Below are 18221 nucleotides of genomic sequence, written 5' to 3'. Positions count from 1 at the left end.
TACGTGCCAAGAGACCCGGGGTTGTATAGTATTCGTGGGGTTGGACAGGAAGTCGGAGTTACAGTACAACTCGGAATTATGCACCCAACTCCAGTGTAGCACCCTATATAAATCCCCACATACCCGGCTGCAGTTCTTATACTCGATATTGAATGTCAAAAGCATAATTCTTTCGCGCCCACTTTCGGGTCCTTGGTGCTCGGGGCCGCAGACGTGAGACTGCCTCGGACCTGCCGTCATGGCCGCTATTATGCAGCCTTAATAGCCATGTATATAGAAATTGACTGTCATTGCAACTATTTATCACTGTCGCAGAGCCAATTGAGCCAATTGGAAAGAACATCTGTAATTGTTCTATGCGAACGGAAGGAATGTAAAGAGTATCTAGTCCATATCTAGAGAAATGGAGCGGCAGCAGACAGGGAACTGTTTAACCTCCGAACCAAGTTTGAGGCCCTGGGTAATTATTGTAAGAACGGACATAACGGAACAACCGGAATAAACATATATAGCAAACCTGGACAGCAGGCAGGCGATCTCACCGACTGTTCAGGGGATCATGGCAGCGTCGGACGGAACTTGACCGAGAAGACTGATCTACACCAACGAACGGTGTACAGACCAAGGAAAAGCCGATGGCATCAGATACCGGTACGCGATAGGACACGCTCACTGTGGCGCAGACAGAGTGATATGAGCTACGCGAATGGCCCCCAAAGTGATCGTCCAGGGCGGGTTCAACTCTCAAGCGTCTTGGCTGGGACCCCAAGCTTCGCCTTGTGTGTCTTGTTTTCACGTGTAGACCCTGCAGTGGGTGGGTACATTCACAGTTTCTCAATTAAAGTTACATTCATAGATGCATTGGACATGGGAAACGCTGGTATGGGTTCCGAAGAATAGCATTGCAGGTATGTTGGAAGCATGCTATCGTTGCATCTTTGTATATAAGCAATATAGCAACAGGACTGAATGCCAGTTGGTGATTACAGGAGACTGATATTATTCCTCATCCTTCTACAGTACTTACCGTGTTTCCATGCCCGGGGTCCCCGATGGGTAAGACGACAAAGCGCACGTGTATACGGACATTTCCCGCTGATCTACGCTTTAATCAACGTCGAGTCAGACGGGGCGCACTCTGGAAGAGTCGGAGAATCAGTCTGACAAGTTCTGCTTCATATCGGTCGACGAGGTGCATGCTGCTCGTCATCCAGATCGGCGTGCCACATTTTCCGCTCGTTGTGATGGCCACAAACGTCGGAGTAACTGTCGATCGTGGCACGGCGTGCCCTGAAAAGTGGAGCGATATACAAGCTGAAGGCTCGAACAGCCCCCAACTGTTCCTTAGCGCGATCCTTGGTCCCTGGCATGTCTTCACAAGGATTGGGGCTGTCTGGTGGCGTGCGTCACCGTTCTGGCAGAGAGGTATAAAAGAGTCCTCGACAGCAGCATCGACACCAGGAACAACCCTTCAATCCAATCCAAGAAAACCAAACACATCCTCAACATGGCCGCTATCCGCAACACCGTCCTCTTCCTCCTGGCGGCAACCTCTGCCACCGTCTCCGCCGAGCACCTCAAGGTCGTCTTCTCTGCCGGTGACTTCTCTACCATTTCCGGCCCTGCTGGCGGCAACACCAACGGCCACTACGGCGGTTTCGCCATCATCAACGACAGCGGCGATGCCATCTACAACGACGGTACCCCCAACGACCACTCCCCCTGCTACAACACCGGCGACGGCCGCGAGTTCACCATCGAGGGTGACTGCTGGTCCACCCCACGCACCTTCAAGTGCAAGGCCGACTTCGCTGGCCACCCTGAGACTTGCGAGGTCAAGGACGGCGATGGCAACAGCCTCGGAACTGGCGAGGGCCAGACCGATACCACCTTTATCGGCATCTCGATCGGTCAGGACTCTAGCNGTGTCGTTGAGTTTGACTCCGACAGTGACGGCTGCCCTGTTGATGATGGAAACGGGCCTCTCCACGTCACCTCTGGTTAAAAAGAACGAAGTGTCTCGGGACTCCGTTGTACATAGATAATTTTGGTCCTTTAAAGATCCATTGGATTGATATATTATGAACATGAACTACAAACATAACTCCACGAATCACCATCTCGCCAAAAAATACAAGATAGACTATTGATTAACCACTTCCACCATCTTGATGTTTTACCTTTAATCGAGAATTAGAAGTTCAAGGTTAGCAATCCATTGTGAATGCCTGCCGATTTCTTCCAGACCTGCGTCCGTATTATCTGGGTCTTTGAATTAAGTATACCGCGTTGCTCTCCTTCAACCCACATGTTCTTCTATTCCTACAGCCCGACCCCTTACTCCTGGCGTGTCGTAGTTGTGACAGTATCAGATAACTGTCCAACCATTCCCACAGGGCTAGAATGCCTTCTCCATGGGTGAGCTTTTGATGTCCTCTGAATAAGCCAGTTTAGTGTAGATGCCAGTCCATTTGCTCTAGGAAGGCTGGACACCAAAGGTTGGCAACAGTGGCATACGAACCGAATCGTATATTCTCGGCATGCCACAGAAATGAGCGAGATCTGGGGTTGAGGTCTACTTATACTTCGTAAGCGTTGCAAAGTTCTCAGGTTGTATTGTACTTGATCAATTCGTGCCTAAATGCTGTTGTTCAATAGCTTATGCTTAAATGTGCCATAATCCAATTTTTATTCATTGCAGTGTACCTGGGCCAATGTGCTTTGTTATTCCCGTAATAAAACCGATATATATATTCGAGCACGATTATTTTCCGCCACATTCCCAGACGTCACTGTATCTCTGGCAGATGGAAAGTCATTTTTCCGGATGCATATCGACAGTTGATCAATCAACTAACAGAGAACTGCAGAAACAGTGACCATTGTTATCAGCCTGCGACTGACTCAGTTTAGTGATCGGAATTTGGTCGGAACTGCAGCGGAACGAGGCCGCATTGCGCCCTTTGACGAGCGCGTCACCGATAAAAACGCTGAGCAATAGCTCCTCTTCCAGTCCCGGCTCTTCCAGACTTTTCATCTTCCCCTCAATTGCTCCCACCTTGCTTCGTGTGTTTCTTTTGTTCCTGGTTTGCAGTATACAGACACTGCAATTGCTGCGACAACATATATCACAGCGATTGTCCCTCTCCTGCCCGTACTCCTGCCCACCAACTCCCCCACACATCTGATCCGGCACTTCGGAACGCTTCCGAGCCTGCATCTGCTTCACAATGGACCGCGACCAGTTCAGGACAGCAGCGCATGCTACCATTGACGACAGTACGTCAATTGCTCTGCACTTCTAGGTATCCAATTAACACTTACATCTAGTAATCGGCCATTTCGACAACCTACACACCCAGCGCGTCCTCCCCACCGTCGAACCCGGCTACCTGCGCCCGCAGATCCCCTCCGCGCCGCCCTCCGAGCCCGAAGAATGGGCAACCATCCAAGCAGATGTCGACGCGAAAATCAAGCCGGGGCTCACACAATGGCAGTCCCCCAACTTCATGGCATTCTTCCCCGCAACCGTCTCGTACCCCAGCATCCTGGGCGAGATGTACTCGGCTGCGTTCAATGCCCCGGCGTTTAACTGGCTGTGCTCGCCGGCCTGCACGGAGCTGGAGACGATTATGATGGATTGGATGGCGCAGGCGATGGGCTTGCCCAAGTGCTTTCTGAGCACGTCGGAGAATAAGGGCGGTGGTGTTATCCAGATGAGTGCGAGTGATGCCGTTGCGACCGTTATGATTGCCGCGAGGGAACGCAGTGTGCAGCAGCAGGCGAAGAGCGAGGGGTTGACGGAGGGGACGATGGAGTATGAGGACCGGGTGATGGAGCTGAGGCCGAGATTGGTCGCGCTGAGCAGCACGCAGACCCATAGCAGCACGGCCAAGGCGGCGCTGTTGGCGGGGACGCGGTATCGGAGCATCAATGTCAGCTTGGAGAATGATATGGCGTTGACGGGTGCGGATCTGCGCGGGATGCTGGAGAAGCTGGATGCGGATAACCTGACCCCTTACTTTATTACGCTGTGCTTTGGGTCGACGAATTCCTGTGCGGTGGATCGCTTTGCGGAGATCGTGGCCGTGCTGAAGGAGAAGCCGCACTGGCAGCGAATCTGGGTGCATATTGACGCTGCGTATGCTGGCTCTGCGCTGATTGCGGATGAGTGGCAGTACATTGCAAAGGACTTTGAGGAGGGCATTGACAGCTTCAACATGAACATGCACAAGTGGCTGCTCGTCAATTTCGATGCTAGGTGGGTACCGCATTAAGAGCCCGAGAGATGTATACTGATACAGGATAGCCCCCTTTACGTCCGCAACCGCCACGACCTCACCGACTTCCTCGACATCACCCCAGCTTACCTGCGTAACCCCTTCTCCGAGTCCGGGCAGGTAATCGACTACCGCAACTGGTCCATCCCGCTTGGTCGGCGATTCCGCGCTTTGAAGATCTGGTTTGTTATGCGTAGCTACGGTCTGAACGGACTGAAGGAGTACGTCCGCAAGGGCATCACCCTCGGAAATACCTTCTCCGATCTGCTGCGTAGCCGTTCCGACCTTTTCGAGATCATCACGAAACCCGTCTTCGGCTTGACGGTGTTCCGGGTGAAGGCGCCGAAGCTAGCTAATGCGAATGGGGCTGTGGTCAATGGGTCGACTGTAGCTAAGCCGGATGAGCATTCCGACGCTGTGACCAAGGAGGTGTATGAGCTTGTGAACGCTCGAGGAGAAATCTTTATCACTTCGACAGTAATGGCTGGAATCTATGCTATTCGTGTTGTGAGTGCCAACGAGCGTGCGGACGAGAAATATATTCGCCGCGCGTTTGATATCCTCGTCAACACTGCCGAGGAGGCCCTTCAAAAGGCGCAATAGTAAATTTTGGATCATAGAGACTATATAAATATCATTGTATATATCGTGCAAACCTCAGAGAGTGGGTAGTCTTATCTATGTATTGGTAACAGAGATAGGATATGCCAGTGTATCGGTCAGGGTTCCGCTGGATGGGGAAGTCAGTTGCAACATGTAAAGAGCCATCTTGTAAAGTCCCTTTCAATCCTGAACTGGTATTGAGAAGGGGATTCTGGGGGGTTAGAGGATTAGGGTTACTCTATGTTACGCTGCTGGCTGCGTGCATACTCGACACCATGTGAGAGTCTTGTTACTAACATATTGCTTAGAACTGACAAATATCTGACAGGAATCAAAACTTGCAGTTATCAGGCAGTATCCGCTTCGTTCCTCTGCTAGAAGCCCATCAGAATGCACTTTAACATCTGGTTCGGTGGTTCATAAGAGACCTCAAGATCAAATAATGCTTCTGTCGTTCACTCATTAGTGCATTTCAGCTTGTCTCATAACCCTTCAAATACCCCAGCTATTCTGCCTTGCCATAGCGAGCTGCTCTCTAGAAGAAGGCACTTCCATCTCAGGAAACACCCGCACCAAGACGCATACCTTTCGCTTTCTCTCTGGACCCAGGGGATACCCTCACTGAATCCATACCGGATGACAGAAAGACCATATCAGAGCTACAAACTTTAAGCCACCTATTTTAACTATTTGACCTGTCTCTCACTCGCTCCTTACAACTCACAAACCTCAAACCTGGCACCTCGCCTTCAACAGGCGATATCCAGCTTGCATATTCATTTCTTTCTCCTATCTGGCCTCATACTTTCTTTCGCCTTCAAGCAGCCTTAACTTTAACTCGGCCACACTTCAGCTCATAGTATGCTCATCGGCTTGCCATAGCATCCAATCCACAACACGTCTCTCCAAAAATGAAGCTCTCATTCCAAGAAAAGCTACGGCGCCGTATTCAACAAGAAAAGGAGAGTCTACGCGTTAGGACCATGTCAAACCCAACACCCAAACTATTCACAAGTGCACAGATTCCATCAATGAGAAATACAATGACTAGTAATAGTATAGCCAGTAGCAGTACACAGTCTGCCACTCAGATCCAGCCGGTGGGGATGAGGTCCGCAGACAGTCCATTTCGAAACCTTGTTATCAGTGTGACAGGACACCATATGACATATACACATGGCAAGTTTACGAAAGCTCTTGGTGTTTATTGCGGTGGACTAGGCAGCGCGGACAAGCTAACAGCTCATAACAGAACAATTGAAAAGCATTATTGAGGAGATGGGCGCTCGGTTTAGCGCAAAGGTGACACCGCAATGCACGCACCTGATTACAACCATACGGGAGGTAGAGAATAACGGGTCGAAGGGCATGGCTCTTTCTAGAAATGATATGGGACGCTTAGGCTAATGTGTACTCAGTCATCGAAGCGTATAATACATATACATGCGAGCTGGTTTCAAAAGACTGGCTGATTGACTCGCGGATAGCAGGGACGCCATTGTCAGAGACACTGTACAGGGTCAAACCAAGAAACGCCGTTGATGCTGCTACTTCTTCAATACCTGGTCAAGCTGCGGGGATGAAACGATTATTAGATGAAGACGGTGACTGTACAGATGACACAGCTAACAAGCGGCCAAGACTTGACTTATTCTCGCGGAGTCAGAAGATCATTGTCCCTGCTCATAGGGCTTGCCAGTTTAGACGTACGTACCTGATGCATTGAACGTACATTCATGAGCTAACCGTCACTGTTGAAGACGATTACTCGATTGCCGTGGACCAGTTCGGCCATCCATGGGATGCTCTGCTGGTGCACAGCATGTCAAATGCAAAATCGAATAACTTCTTCCATCTGCAGCTCTTAGTCGACAAGGATCAAGCTACATATGTAAGTTGGGGGTGCTGGGGCCGGATAGGCGAAAACCCGCACCAGCTGAAATGTACACCCTGCGACGCGGAAACGGCCAAGGAGGATTTCGAGAGACGGTTCTATGAGAAGACGGGTTTTTCTTGGTGGACGAGGTTCTGGCATCCTGCTCGAGAGGGAAAATACAGATATATTGCCCCCAGCTATGTGTCTCGAAATGGCGATGAGGACCCGTTCAATATCGCAAATGCAGAGAACGTTAAATATAACATCTCGCCGCCGGAATGTACTCTGCCAGAGTCCGTTCAGAAAGTCCTCGCCCTGATCCTCAACAAGGAGGACCTACTCGCCACGACAGCATTATCAGAATATGATGCAAGGAAGCTGCCACTGGGACAGCTCAATAAAGAGACCCTGGCCCAGGGATACTCTGTCCTGAAGGAGCTCTCTGAAGTGATTACAGATCTAAATATTCCGGGGGCCTCGTTAAGAGAGAATACACGGAGATTGAGCAGCCACTACTTCAGCCTGATCCCCCACGTATTTGGGAAGAACAAGCCCCCGGTTATATCTGCCGCGAGTCACATCGAAAAGGAGATGGCCCTCCTTGATGATCTCGCAAATGCTGTGATTGCAAACAATATCCTCAGTTCTATCGATAGAAGTTATGTTCATCCATTCGACAGAGAACTAAAAGCATTGCATTTAGATGAGATAACTCCTTGTATGCACACACTGCACTTTCAATATCCTAAACTGACAACCAACAGTGAAGCACAAATCTATGGAATTCAGGCTGGTGTTACAGTACTTTCGTGCCACACAATACGGGCACGGCTTGCATGAGGTATGAATAAACAAACCATATACAACATTTAACATAACAACTAACGCGGACTAGGTTGATGACATTTTCCGCATCCGCCGCACTGGTGAAGAAGATCGGTTTAACTCTTTCATCGACTCAAACCTCACCGTCTCCAACCGTCGCCTCCTGTGGCACGGCTCCAGGACCATCAACTTTGCCGGAATCCTCAATCAAGGCCTCCAGATTAGACCCCCTGGAGTTCATACAAATGGATCGGCATTGGGGAATGGCATCTACTTCTCAGACAGTGCCAGTAGATCACTTGGATATACTTCGTCTGTCAGTTCGAATGACACGGCCATGCTCCTGCTATGCGATGTTGCCTTGGGACACCCAGTCAATTGGATCACGAATGCTTGTGGTGGCTATCGAGATAAACTGCCGGGGACATTCTCTACCATTTTAGCCGAGTATTACTGGAGTACGCAGTGGATGATGGCCGACTCCATTCATCCCAGCCTCGCCGGAGTTCTTATCCCAGATCTCCATGGCACCCAAACGTCCATGAACGATTGGGGACAGTATGTCGTTTATGACCCAGCACAGGTGCAGATTCGGTATCTGGTGTCATTGAGAAGGTACTGATGGCGTTATACTACATATTTACAGGGTGAATGCTCTTTCCTTTGCAGATATGCATTCTCGATGGTATATGAATTTCATGAACATAACATTATTAAATAGGTGAACATTCTATCCGAAACTCGTAAACAATATGCCAAACAATAAGACCAAGATAAACATATATACGCAAGCAATTTCAGACACAAAAACAGTAAAGCACGCTAAATATCGCTGCAAACATACAAGACTTTTCCAGTCTAATAAGACTGCATATTTGGTTGTCATTTCACATTACCCCTTATCCTTCTCTTCGTCGCCCACAGCCCTGTTTCGAATAGATAGATCGGATGAAATCATCCGCAGATCAAATCTTGGTCCTCCAGTTCCAGTGATAGTCCAAGCAAGCCCACCTGGCAATCACAAAAAGCACAATGGTCGCAGCCAGCACGCCACCCAGCCACAGGACGACAACCTGGCCGCCGACACTCTCAAGCATTTCTCCACCGATGGGGACAGAAATAAGCGTTCTACAGTAGTTAACACCAAACCCCATCAAACAGTTAGCAAAGAAAGGGAACTCACGCAAACGCAACGAGCCCATACAAAGTCCCAAACTTCATCCCGATTTCCTTCGCGGGGGATATCTGGCGGACGCAGACGGGCGCAAGACAGATAAACGAGCCCGAGACGAACCCGTATGTACCGCAGAACAGGTACAATGCGGTAAGGGAACTGCTGAATGGGTAGAGCACGGTGAAGATGAGGATCACGGCCATCACGACGAGGATGATGAGGATGTTTATGCGGCCGTAGACGTCTGCGATGCGGCCGGCGACGAGACGGCCGACGCAGTTTGTTCTGGGGTTGTTAGCTGGCAGTTATTCTTGTGCTATTATGAGGGTGACGTACACGTTCAGGACGACGAGGAAGTTCACACTGTCGTTGGCGCTGAAGCCCTGGGCTATGGCGTAACTGGGGAGGAGTCCGGTGAGGGCGAAGACGACCAGTTCCAGGCCTGCTTTGTTAGCATCATCCTAACATGCTTAACAAGGTTGATGGGGCCATACAGAAAGTAGCAATGGACAACCAGGTAAACCTGGCATCCTTGAAACAGCGAATATCAAACGCGGCCTTCAGTCTGCCGCCCTTGGGAAGCCTCGACTTGACCAGCACAGAGGCCAGTCCACATAGTGTAAATACAACAAGCGCAACAACACGCATGCCCCATTTGAAGCCGATGCGGTTCCAAGTCTCGCGCATGATATAGGGGAAGACCACACCCCCCAGCCCAGAGCCCGCCATGGCTGTGCCGAGGGCCATGCCAGCCTTGAGGTGGAACCAGTGAGGCACGCACGCCATTGCCACGTTACTGACGAGGGCAGCGCCAATGCCAGCCGTTAGGCCGAAGCAGAGAATGAAGTGCCAGTAGCGGGTGCATTCCGCAGTCAGCAGGATGCCCAGGGCATAGATACCCGTGCCAGCAGTGACGAGCTCCTTCGGCCCGTAGGCGTCAAAGAGGGGACCGACGAAGATGCCCAGACTGAGGGCCGTGAAGACGAATATCCCAGAGATCCAGCCAATGTCGCGGCTGGAGTAGTCGACCAGTTGGTGGGACTCGAGGTGGGAGAGCAGCACGCCGACCGAGTTCATCAGGCCGTACGAGGCCATCAGCAGCAGGAAGGACCCCAGCACGACGAGCCAGGACCGAGTTCCGCCGTCTGGGAACACATCGTCGTCGCTGGCCTCCTCTTCTGACCGCGGGGTGATGGTGCCAGACCTGAATGGGTCCTCGGGCTCGACGACAGACACCGCCCGGTCGCGATTGTGGGCGGTTGAGGGCTCAGTGAGTTCATATCCAGAGGTGGTATGGACCTGGGGACCCTTGGTGTCCATTTCAAATTCCAGTTGGGATGTGGAAGCTGGCCCTCCGAACGACTGGGAGAGAGAGCAGAAATATGGCCAGGCGTGAGTCACAGGATGAGTTGTTGGAGTCGCGGGGCTTGCATGTCAGTCTTCAGTCGCCAGTCTTCACGCCATCAGAGACTTTTCGGGGCAGGACTCCGATTGGGAGGCGTCTTGCTTCCTGATCAGGCGTGGAGATCCAGAAAAATCTAGAACTGGGCTGGTCTGTGTGGCTCTGAGTCTATCCCGACGATCCCGATGAGTCGGCGAGCGATCCCGACCCTCCATCAGTCGGTGCTCGCTCCGAGCCTTATTTATAACCATAAACTTCATGATTCATCTGTCTCACTGAAAACGGTGCTTTCATAGTTGGCCGTCCATGCAGCTGGCAAAGTGCCGCTGGCCCAGGTCGCCGGATGCGGAACAGTCGTGTCCACCGACAAGATACTGCGACCGGGGATGCTGTTAGCATGATTCATTACTGCGGCTATTTCATTTGTCCTTGATTCTTAAGGCTATTGTACTGTAACTCCAGTGCAGAGTTGGTAAAATTGGTGAAGTTGGGTTCTCCTGAGTAACCCTACTTTGTGCTGCCTGGTATCATGACTCTGTTGCCTAAAACTCACCATACTGATAATCCAACGATATTCTTATTCGCCTAGTTTCGATTCGCAGGTCAGCCTCAAATACGAGTCAGGTTCACTTTCTGATTCGCAGAGAATCCAACACGAGTTGTGACGCAACCTCTCGTATCCATCCTGCTCGTATCCATGGTTATATCAACCCTCCACACTTCCCCCCCCCCAGTAACTTCTTCCACTTCTTCACCAACAACACCAAACATGCCCCCCAAACTCATCGCAATCCCCGGCGGCACCGGCACAATCGGACAGTCCATCGTGTCCGCCTTACTCGAACACCCAGAATACACCCCCGTCATTCTCTCCCGCGCAACGCCCTCCCACCCAGACGGGACAGCCTCATCCACAGCTCTACGAAACTCCAAAACCCCCATAGAAACCCGCTACGTCAACTACGCCTCAACAGGATCCCTAACCACCGCCCTCCATGGCATAAACACCGTCGTCTCCGCGCTACTGATTCCCGGCCCCGAGAGCGTCCCCTACCATCTCAACCTCCTGCAAGCGAGTATCACAGCGCGGGTGCACCGCTTCGCGCCCTCCGAATGGGCTCTGGCCCAGGACACACATGACCAGGTTGATTTGGACGCGAGGAAAAGCATCATCTGGACGGAGGTGCAGAAGGAAGTCGCCGAGGGGAAGATCGATGCCGCGGCGTTTCCGGTGGGGATGTTTATGAATTACCTCGCTATTGGGATTAAGGATAAGGATGTGGAACGGGAGGCGCTGGCTGGGTTTGCGGAGAGCCCGCTGATGTTTCATTTGCGCGATGAGCCGGCTTGGGTGGAGGTTCCGGTTATGGACGATGGAGGGGGGAGTGGGAGGAGGTACCCGGATCTGACTATGACGGATATCAGGGATGTAGGCCGGTTTGTGGTTGCGGCTTTGGGGCTGGATGAATGGGGGGGCAGGGAACTGGGCATTGCTGGGGATACGAGGAATCTGCGAGAGATTGTGGATATCTTGAGGAGAGTACTTGGGAGGGCGAATGTGAAGGAGGTTTCTCGGGCAGAGCTGCAGAGGAAATTGGATGCGTTGGATCAGGGCGAGTTCCTTAAGAGGATGGATATCCAGTACACGATGCTCTGTGGCAATGGGGGGTCAGTGGTCAAGGGGACCTTGAACGAGCTGTGTCCAGAGATCAAGCCGACGACTATCAGGGAGTTTATAGAGAAATACTGGGGTTGACGGGGATATAGTATATTACTCTGGTGCTATTATATGCCTGCAACTGGTATATTACTGGCGTGCTAGTATACTGCCGCAACTGGTGTATACAGATTACGGGCTCGTGGTGTCCTCTGGCCAGCTTAGAAGAACTGCCTTGTCACCCTTCAGCTCAAACGAGACAACGACCGATCTCTCGTTGTTCAGGGCTAGCTCGTACGATCCTGGGTAGAGCACCCTGTTGCCCTTCTCGTCCGTGCGTGCAACGCTCTCAATCGAGACAGGCACGGTCAGGGTCTGCGAATCGCCAGACTCCAGTCCTCCCAGACGGTCAAACCCGACAACCCACTTGGTCGGATACGGCGCCGGGCCAGCGGTGGTGTTGGCAAAGACCAGGGCTGTGTAGTCGGACTTGACATCTCCAGTGTTCTTGACGGCTGCGGTAAAGTTGAGCAGGGTCTTCTGCTCAACGCGTGCATGGCCGGGATGCGTCTCAGCCAGGATCTCCTGGATATTAAACGGTCCTGCAGTGGTGCTCTTGGTAGACTCCTCGAACGTGGTATAGAACAGACCATGGCCGAACTCGTACACTGGCTCGCCGGTGTACCACATATAAGTCTGGCCAGGGTTATCCCCGCTGGGACGGAGGTTCATGTCAGTTGCTGGGAAGTCCATGGCATAGTTGGCCGGATACTGTGTGGCAACGAGACGGCCTGCAGGTGCCTTTGCTCCAGTGATGATATCGAACAAGGCATGGCCGCCAGACTGGCCGGGGTATCCTCCCCAGATCAGGGCATTGACGTTGTCGTTGTTCTTCAGCGAGGACGAATCGACCTGTCCTCCGCCCATCTGCAAGACAACCAACGGCTTTCCAACCTTGCTAAGCTGGTTAATCAGGTCCAGCTGGTTGCCCGGCCAGGTGATGTTCTCTCGGTCCATGGCCTCTGCCTCGATGGTGTTGTCAATACCACCAGCAAAGACAACCACATCGGCCTTCCTCGCAGCCTTGAGTGCAGCCTCGAACCCAGCAGTTGAGTTCGAGTTGAGATCAGCACCCTTGGCATAGTGGACATCAAAGTCAGACTCCTTGAACGCATCCAACGGACTGATCAGATACGGCGCAGGTCCAAAGTAATTGCCCTGCAGCTCCTCGGTCACATTCGCCCAGGGACCAACAACAGCAACACTCTTGACACTGTCCTTCAGTGGCAAAGCACCATCGTTCTTCAGCAGGACGATACTCTCCACCGCAGCCTGGTACGCAACATCCCACGCATCCGTCTCCAGCACATCCTCCCACGAAATATCCCTATACTTCGCATCCTCACCGTCAAAGTACCCAGCCGCCACAAGCGACGCATAAAGCCTCACAACACCCCTCTCAATTTCGGTCCTCGCAACAAGCGCATCCCCAGCCGCCTCGTCCAGATACCACTGATACGAGGTCCCGCAGTCAATATCCGTCCCGGCAAGCACAGACGCCGCACTGGCCGCAGACTCATTACCCGCATACCCATGCGGATTCCACACATTATACACAGCACCACAATCCCCAGAGACATACCCTTCCTCCACAAACCCAAAGGTATCCCTCAGCAGCGTCTGCAAGAAGAATATGTTGGCGCAGCCCGGAACCCCGTTCACGGCGTTATACGAGCACATCACACTGCGAACCTTCGCATCCATAGCCGCAACCATAAACGGCGGCATATAGTACTCCGATAGCTCCTGCTGCGTGATCTGCATATCATTACCCAGCCTTGAATGCCCATTCCAGCTCTCAATGTCATACCCGGCGTAATGCTTCGCCGTGGCGATAATCTTGATCGTCTCGGGATCAACACCGCCCTGTAGAGCCGTGATATACTCGTACCCGAACACAGCCGCAAGGAACGCGTCCTCACCGGGTGTCTCCTGCCCGCGGCCCCAGACGGGGTGGCGGAAGGTATTGATATTGGGGGAGTAGACGTCCACGCCGCCGTGGCCGGCGTTGCTGAAAGCGCGCAGCTGCGTCGAGACAATCGACCCGATATGCTGGATCAGAGTGCGGTTCAGGGCGCTCATGGTGTTGATGGGCATGGGGAAGGAGGTGGCCCAGCTGAATTTGCCGGAATCTTGGAAATTAGCGCGGCCGACGCCGTGCAGGGCTTCGCCCCAGACTTGGTAGTTGGGGAGATTGAGGCGGGGCACGCCCAGGTTGGTGTTTCCAGTGTTGTTGAGGAGTTCGTCGAGGGTGAAGAGGGAGACGAGGCCTTTGGCGCGTGTCATCGGGTCAAGGCTGCGATCGCATACGGGGGTATTGGCGAGAGGCCCGCTGCTGCAGGAGGGGAAAGAGTGGTTGAGATGTGCGAGGCATTGGGGGAAGAGATTAGGGTTGGCTTCGGTGTTGTAGTCGACGAAGCTCTCGTTTGCCTGGGCGGCTGCTGCTGGGAGCAGGGCTGCCCACGCGGCGAGAGAAAGGGGCTTCATGGTACCGTCTTCAGCTTGGAGAAGTGCTTGCTTGAGACAATTCTGTTGGAGGTCTGTTGAAGTCTTATATGGGCAGTAAATGCCCGAATAAATGCCGATGGATAAATGCAGCTGCATAAAGAGGAGAAGCTGTGCAGATCACTCCAGAGATGCGGGGACTCCATATTTAGGCTAATTCCTTTTGATTAAAGAATCATCATTAATAATTAACTGGATATCTGGATATTTATCTACCGGTTTTAGACAGCCTGTTCCAGGACCAAGAGTTTCGAACCTGGTCGTGGACCTGGTGGCAACAGCATCGTGAAGCATCCGCAATATCCGAGTCTCGCTTCAGGCTAATTGAGATATGACGATCATGAACTGCATGGGAAGGTCTCCAACGGACTTTAACCGGCGTCCGTGCGAGAGAAGCAAATGTGGAGGACGGGGGATCTCCGGGCTGGAGGCTGGAGGTTGGAGGCTGGAAGGCCATCAATGTAGGAAATCTGTATATCCTCTACTAACAAAGTCCTGGTATCTATGCAGCATTCTACTGCCTAACAAAGCTCTCCTTATGGCTCTTAAACAGGGTACTCTGATCCAAAACATACCCAGAAACGACATCCAGAAAGACAATCTTGAGATGATTCGCATCCACAAACTGAATCGTCGCATAGGCATAATTCTCATCATTCGAGAACTGCGTAAAATCCGGCTTGGTCGAGATCGACGAAAGACCTTCGATATTCCCCGCCGCCCCAGAGACAATATACATCGGCGCCTTGGGATCCTGCATCCCCTTCGGGTCCGGGTTGCTGTTATAAACCGGCAGGAAGCGCTGCGAGTTATGCTCGTGTCCAAACACACCCAGGTCGACTCCGTATTTGTACAGGATATCCTCGAAGGCCTCCTGGCAGGGCTCGCAGCCCGAACCAGCCGTATACCAGGGTCTGTGTCCGGCGACAATCACCCAGGGCGTCACGGACCGGTCCACACTCGCCAGATCAGCCTCGAGAAACTGCAGCTGCTGGTCCTTTGCGCCGAATGGACCAGCCCCGAGACCTGCCGACCCGCCCTGGCCATCGGGTGCGTCCTCAAAGTCCGTCTCGGTGTTGATCATGACGATGTGAGCCATGCCGTACTCGAAGGAGTACCAAAAGGGCGGCTGGGCGAGTTCGCGCGCCTTATTCGCGAGAACTTTTGCGGAGTTGTTGGTCGAGACTGAGGGGAACGAGCTGGGCATGGTGTTTCCGAAGCGGTGCATGAAGTCTGTAAAGTTCTTCTGGCCGTCGGGGCACAGGCCGGTCGTGAAGGGGATTTCCTGGCATGCGGCCTCGTGGTTGCCCGGGCTGGCCATGTAGGGCTTGCGCCCGGCGATCGGGGCGAGTTGCGTGTAGAAGTTCTCGAGGATGGCCTGGTAGGCATTCTCGCTGTCTAGGAGATTGGCTGGCGTGAGGATCCAGTCGTCTGCGTAGGCGAAGTCGCCCGGGTGGATGATGAATTCGTAGTCGTCGACTGTGTTGGCGAGGCGGCCGATGGTGGTGTGGTTGAGGGATGGGTCGATGCTGGGGATGATGTCCTTTTTGGTCTTGTCGCCTTGGATCGTGAAGCCGTCGCGGCCGTAGACGCCGAGGTCGATGACGGCGTTGATGCTGAAGGGGGTCTTGTCGCCTGGGCTGCGAGGGCTGAGGAAGTGGTCGACGCTCGAGTTGGTCGAGACGATCTTGTAGTAGTACGTGATGCCGGCAGTGAGGCCGTCGAGGATGACCACGTTCTCGTATGTGCGAGAGCTGGGATACGTCGTGGACGTTGCGGCACAGGAGCGCTTGTCCAGCTTGCTACTTGAGGTGCCATATTCCACGCAGGAGTCGTTTAGCTGGGCATATGTATTCCACCCGATAGACACGGCTGGGACAGTCAATACAGGTCAATAACTGGGTGGGTGCCTTACAATTGGGCCCGTAGATGGCAAGACGCTGCTGGAACGGCGTCGTCAGATCAGCGGGAAGGGCAGGCAGGTTTGCCTTTGCAAGGACACACGCTGCCAGCAACGGGACAGCCTTCAAGGAGAGTCTCATGGTGTTTAAGCAGCAATCTATGAGCAGATGCCCGCAGACGGCAGAGCTCGAGGGCAGCCGCCATCATATAGGCTGCTGCATCGACAGACGACGATTAAACACCCATGAACGGCGTCAAACCCAATCAACAACGATCTTGTCAGGCACGCTGCTGATCTTGAAGCTGGAACCGAAGCTGGACCGCGGGACATCCAGACGGGCCCTGGCTAGGGACTGTTAGTGCCTGGTAGCGGCCACATGCAGCGTTCGCAGATCGTCACTGGCCACTAAGGACTGTTGATTAATCAGTGGAGCAGTAAATACGTATGTACATGGTTATTCACTATCAGTCTGCAGATTGTCTGTAACGAGGTCTATTCTTGTGTCTTCTGCCTGCTGGATACGGCATTACTAGGTATAAAGTAGGGTCTGGCGGACTTTCCACTACCATTACAAACAGAATATCAGAATGTTAGAAGTCTATGCAGGTAATGGCATAAAGTACTGTAGATTCACATGAAAATTCGGCACTTATCAGTGGGTCTCTCCACATCGCTTAGAGTCGCTGCACTCTTTATACAGGATCGTCACGCATCCTGGATCAGACCAACAATATCTTCGAGATTTGTAACTGCAACGGTCGGGCTCAGACCCGGAACTGCAGCATCAGTCCATCCCCGTCCACCCCGGTCAACCCAGACCGCATTCATGCCCACGCTCCTCGCCCCGACAATGTCAAAGGGATTCCCACTGACGAGCCAGATATCCTGCAGCTCGTCTTCCTTGCCCACCTCCTTGGCCAGATGGTAATACACATCCGGCGAGGGCTTGTACTGCTTTACGCCGTCGACCGTGATGATATCGGCAAACACCGCCGCGTGGGGCGACAAGTCGGGGGAATGGCGCACCGAATGCGACACCATCTCCTGCGTGCCGTTTGAGAACACGACGGCCTTGACGGTCGGACACTCTGCTAACCGGTTCAGGGTTGGCTCGACGTCGGAGAAGGTCGATAGCTCGTCGTAAGCGCCCATTAGGGCGGCGATGGCGTCGTCGCTGAGGGACGCGTCTTGCTCTGCGAGTGCGTGCCGCAGGGCGTTGCGGGTAACCTCGGAGAAGGGCGAATATATTCCTGAATTGATTAACATCTTGAGATCTCTATGGAGTCTACGGAGTAGAACTGAATACCCATGCTGTTCAGGCGCCAGGTGTACTCCAGCTGGTAGCGGCGCCAGAGACTCGAGATGGACTGCGCCTTTGCGGGGAAGTGCGCCTCGAGTTTCTTGGCTATGGACTCGGTGGAGAGCAGAGTCCCGTATAAATCGAATGCGAGCACCTTTTCGGTCGCCATGTTGGATCTGGAGAGTGGAAGAAGAGAGTTGGCCGTCGAGTTCTGCGGGGCAGCAATCAGCAGTATCCCATTATCTCATGCTGACGGTCGCACAGACTGAGTCCGCCCGGCATATTCAGCCTATCATGACGAATAAATAAGCTGAAGATCTCAACCATGTAATGGTCTCAGGAACTTTCTCTCATGGCTGGTCAACCAGTTTCACAGATCATTGCGGGGTGAAGATGCTTGGCCTCCTTTTATCCGATTCAATCTAAACAGTAGAAACCAGTTCAGTCCAGCAACAGTGCATTAAATATTCCAGTAATATAATCTAGCAATATAGTCTAGCAATAACTGCTCTCGCTGCATACAGTGCATTCGATCTCCGCCCGGTTTGCGCCCGTTCTGTTAATGCTGCCTGGAGAAGACACATCACATGGAAAGAATGCTGTAAGGAACCCCGACATGAATATATATCACATGGG

The 18221-nt window shown here is 52.6% G+C and overlaps 8 protein-coding genes across 8 annotated transcripts; 4 read left to right on the top strand and 4 right to left on the bottom strand.

Moving 5' to 3' along the window:
• Positions 1-1474: 1474 nt before the first annotated feature.
• ASPSYDRAFT_39504 (uncharacterized protein) lies at positions 1475-2156 on the top strand. The gene has a single exon (XM_040845913.1). It carries the CDS (start codon positions 1508-1510, stop codon positions 2003-2005), a length of 498 nt encoding a protein of 165 aa, XP_040708564.1. The 5' UTR covers positions 1475-1507; the 3' UTR covers positions 2006-2156.
• Positions 2157-3230: 1074 nt separating this feature from the next.
• ASPSYDRAFT_140046 (putative aromatic-L-amino-acid decarboxylase) lies at positions 3231-4883 on the top strand (the record flags this gene model as incomplete). The annotated part of the gene is made up of 3 exons (XM_040841009.1): positions 3231-3279; positions 3331-4261; positions 4310-4883. 3 exons carry the CDS (start codon positions 3231-3233, stop codon positions 4881-4883), a joined length of 1554 nt encoding a protein of 517 aa, XP_040708563.1.
• A 1257-nt stretch (positions 4884-6140) lies between these two features.
• Positions 6141-8377, top strand: ASPSYDRAFT_1156540 (uncharacterized protein). The gene is made up of 5 exons (XM_040840025.1): positions 6141-6227; positions 6334-6589; positions 6644-7477; positions 7524-7600; positions 7655-8377. The coding sequence occupies exons 1-5, from the start codon at positions 6162-6164 to the stop codon at positions 8204-8206; spliced, it is 1785 nt and encodes a 594-aa protein (XP_040708562.1). The 5' UTR covers positions 6141-6161; the 3' UTR covers positions 8207-8377.
• Positions 8378-8549: 172 nt separating this feature from the next.
• ASPSYDRAFT_142220 (MCT family MFS transporter) lies at positions 8550-10078 on the bottom strand (the record flags this gene model as incomplete). The annotated part of the gene is made up of 4 exons (XM_040841223.1): positions 8550-8712; positions 8768-9043; positions 9095-9200; positions 9253-10078. The coding sequence occupies 4 exons, from the start codon at positions 10076-10078 to the stop codon at positions 8550-8552; spliced, it is 1371 nt and encodes a 456-aa protein (XP_040708561.1).
• Positions 10079-10929: 851 nt separating this feature from the next.
• ASPSYDRAFT_54180 (aromatic alcohol reductase) lies at positions 10930-11916 on the top strand (the record flags this gene model as incomplete). Its single annotated transcript, XM_040848807.1, has 1 exon — positions 10930-11916. One exon carries the CDS (start codon positions 10930-10932, stop codon positions 11914-11916), a length of 987 nt encoding a protein of 328 aa, XP_040708560.1.
• Positions 11917-12009: 93 nt separating this feature from the next.
• On the bottom strand, positions 12010-14364 carry xlnD (beta-xylosidase XylA; the record flags this gene model as incomplete). Its single annotated transcript, XM_040851401.1, has 1 exon — positions 12010-14364. The coding sequence occupies one exon, from the start codon at positions 14362-14364 to the stop codon at positions 12010-12012; it is 2355 nt and encodes a 784-aa protein (XP_040708559.1).
• Positions 14365-14688: 324 nt separating this feature from the next.
• ASPSYDRAFT_343636 (purple acid phosphatase family protein) lies at positions 14689-16671 on the bottom strand. Its single transcript, XM_040845234.1, has 2 exons — positions 16298-16671; positions 14689-16254 (listed from the first exon to the last, which is right to left on the bottom strand). The coding sequence occupies exons 1-2, from the start codon at positions 16422-16424 to the stop codon at positions 14897-14899; spliced, it is 1485 nt and encodes a 494-aa protein (XP_040708558.1). The 5' UTR covers positions 16425-16671; the 3' UTR covers positions 14689-14896.
• Positions 16671-18135, bottom strand: ASPSYDRAFT_39499 (haloacid dehalogenase, type II). Its single transcript, XM_040845912.1, has 2 exons — positions 17592-18135; positions 16671-17535 (listed from the first exon to the last, which is right to left on the bottom strand). Exons 1-2 carry the CDS (start codon positions 17752-17754, stop codon positions 16991-16993), a joined length of 708 nt encoding a protein of 235 aa, XP_040708557.1. The 5' UTR covers positions 17755-18135; the 3' UTR covers positions 16671-16990.
• Between the last annotated feature and the right edge of the window lie 86 nt (positions 18136-18221).

This window comes from Aspergillus sydowii (assembly GCF_001890705.1).
Source record: "Aspergillus sydowii CBS 593.65 unplaced genomic scaffold ASPSYscaffold_1, whole genome shotgun sequence".
NCBI classification, from domain to species: domain Eukaryota; kingdom Fungi; phylum Ascomycota; class Eurotiomycetes; order Eurotiales; family Aspergillaceae; genus Aspergillus; species Aspergillus sydowii.
This window is presented reverse-complemented; position numbering and strand designations above follow the sequence as displayed.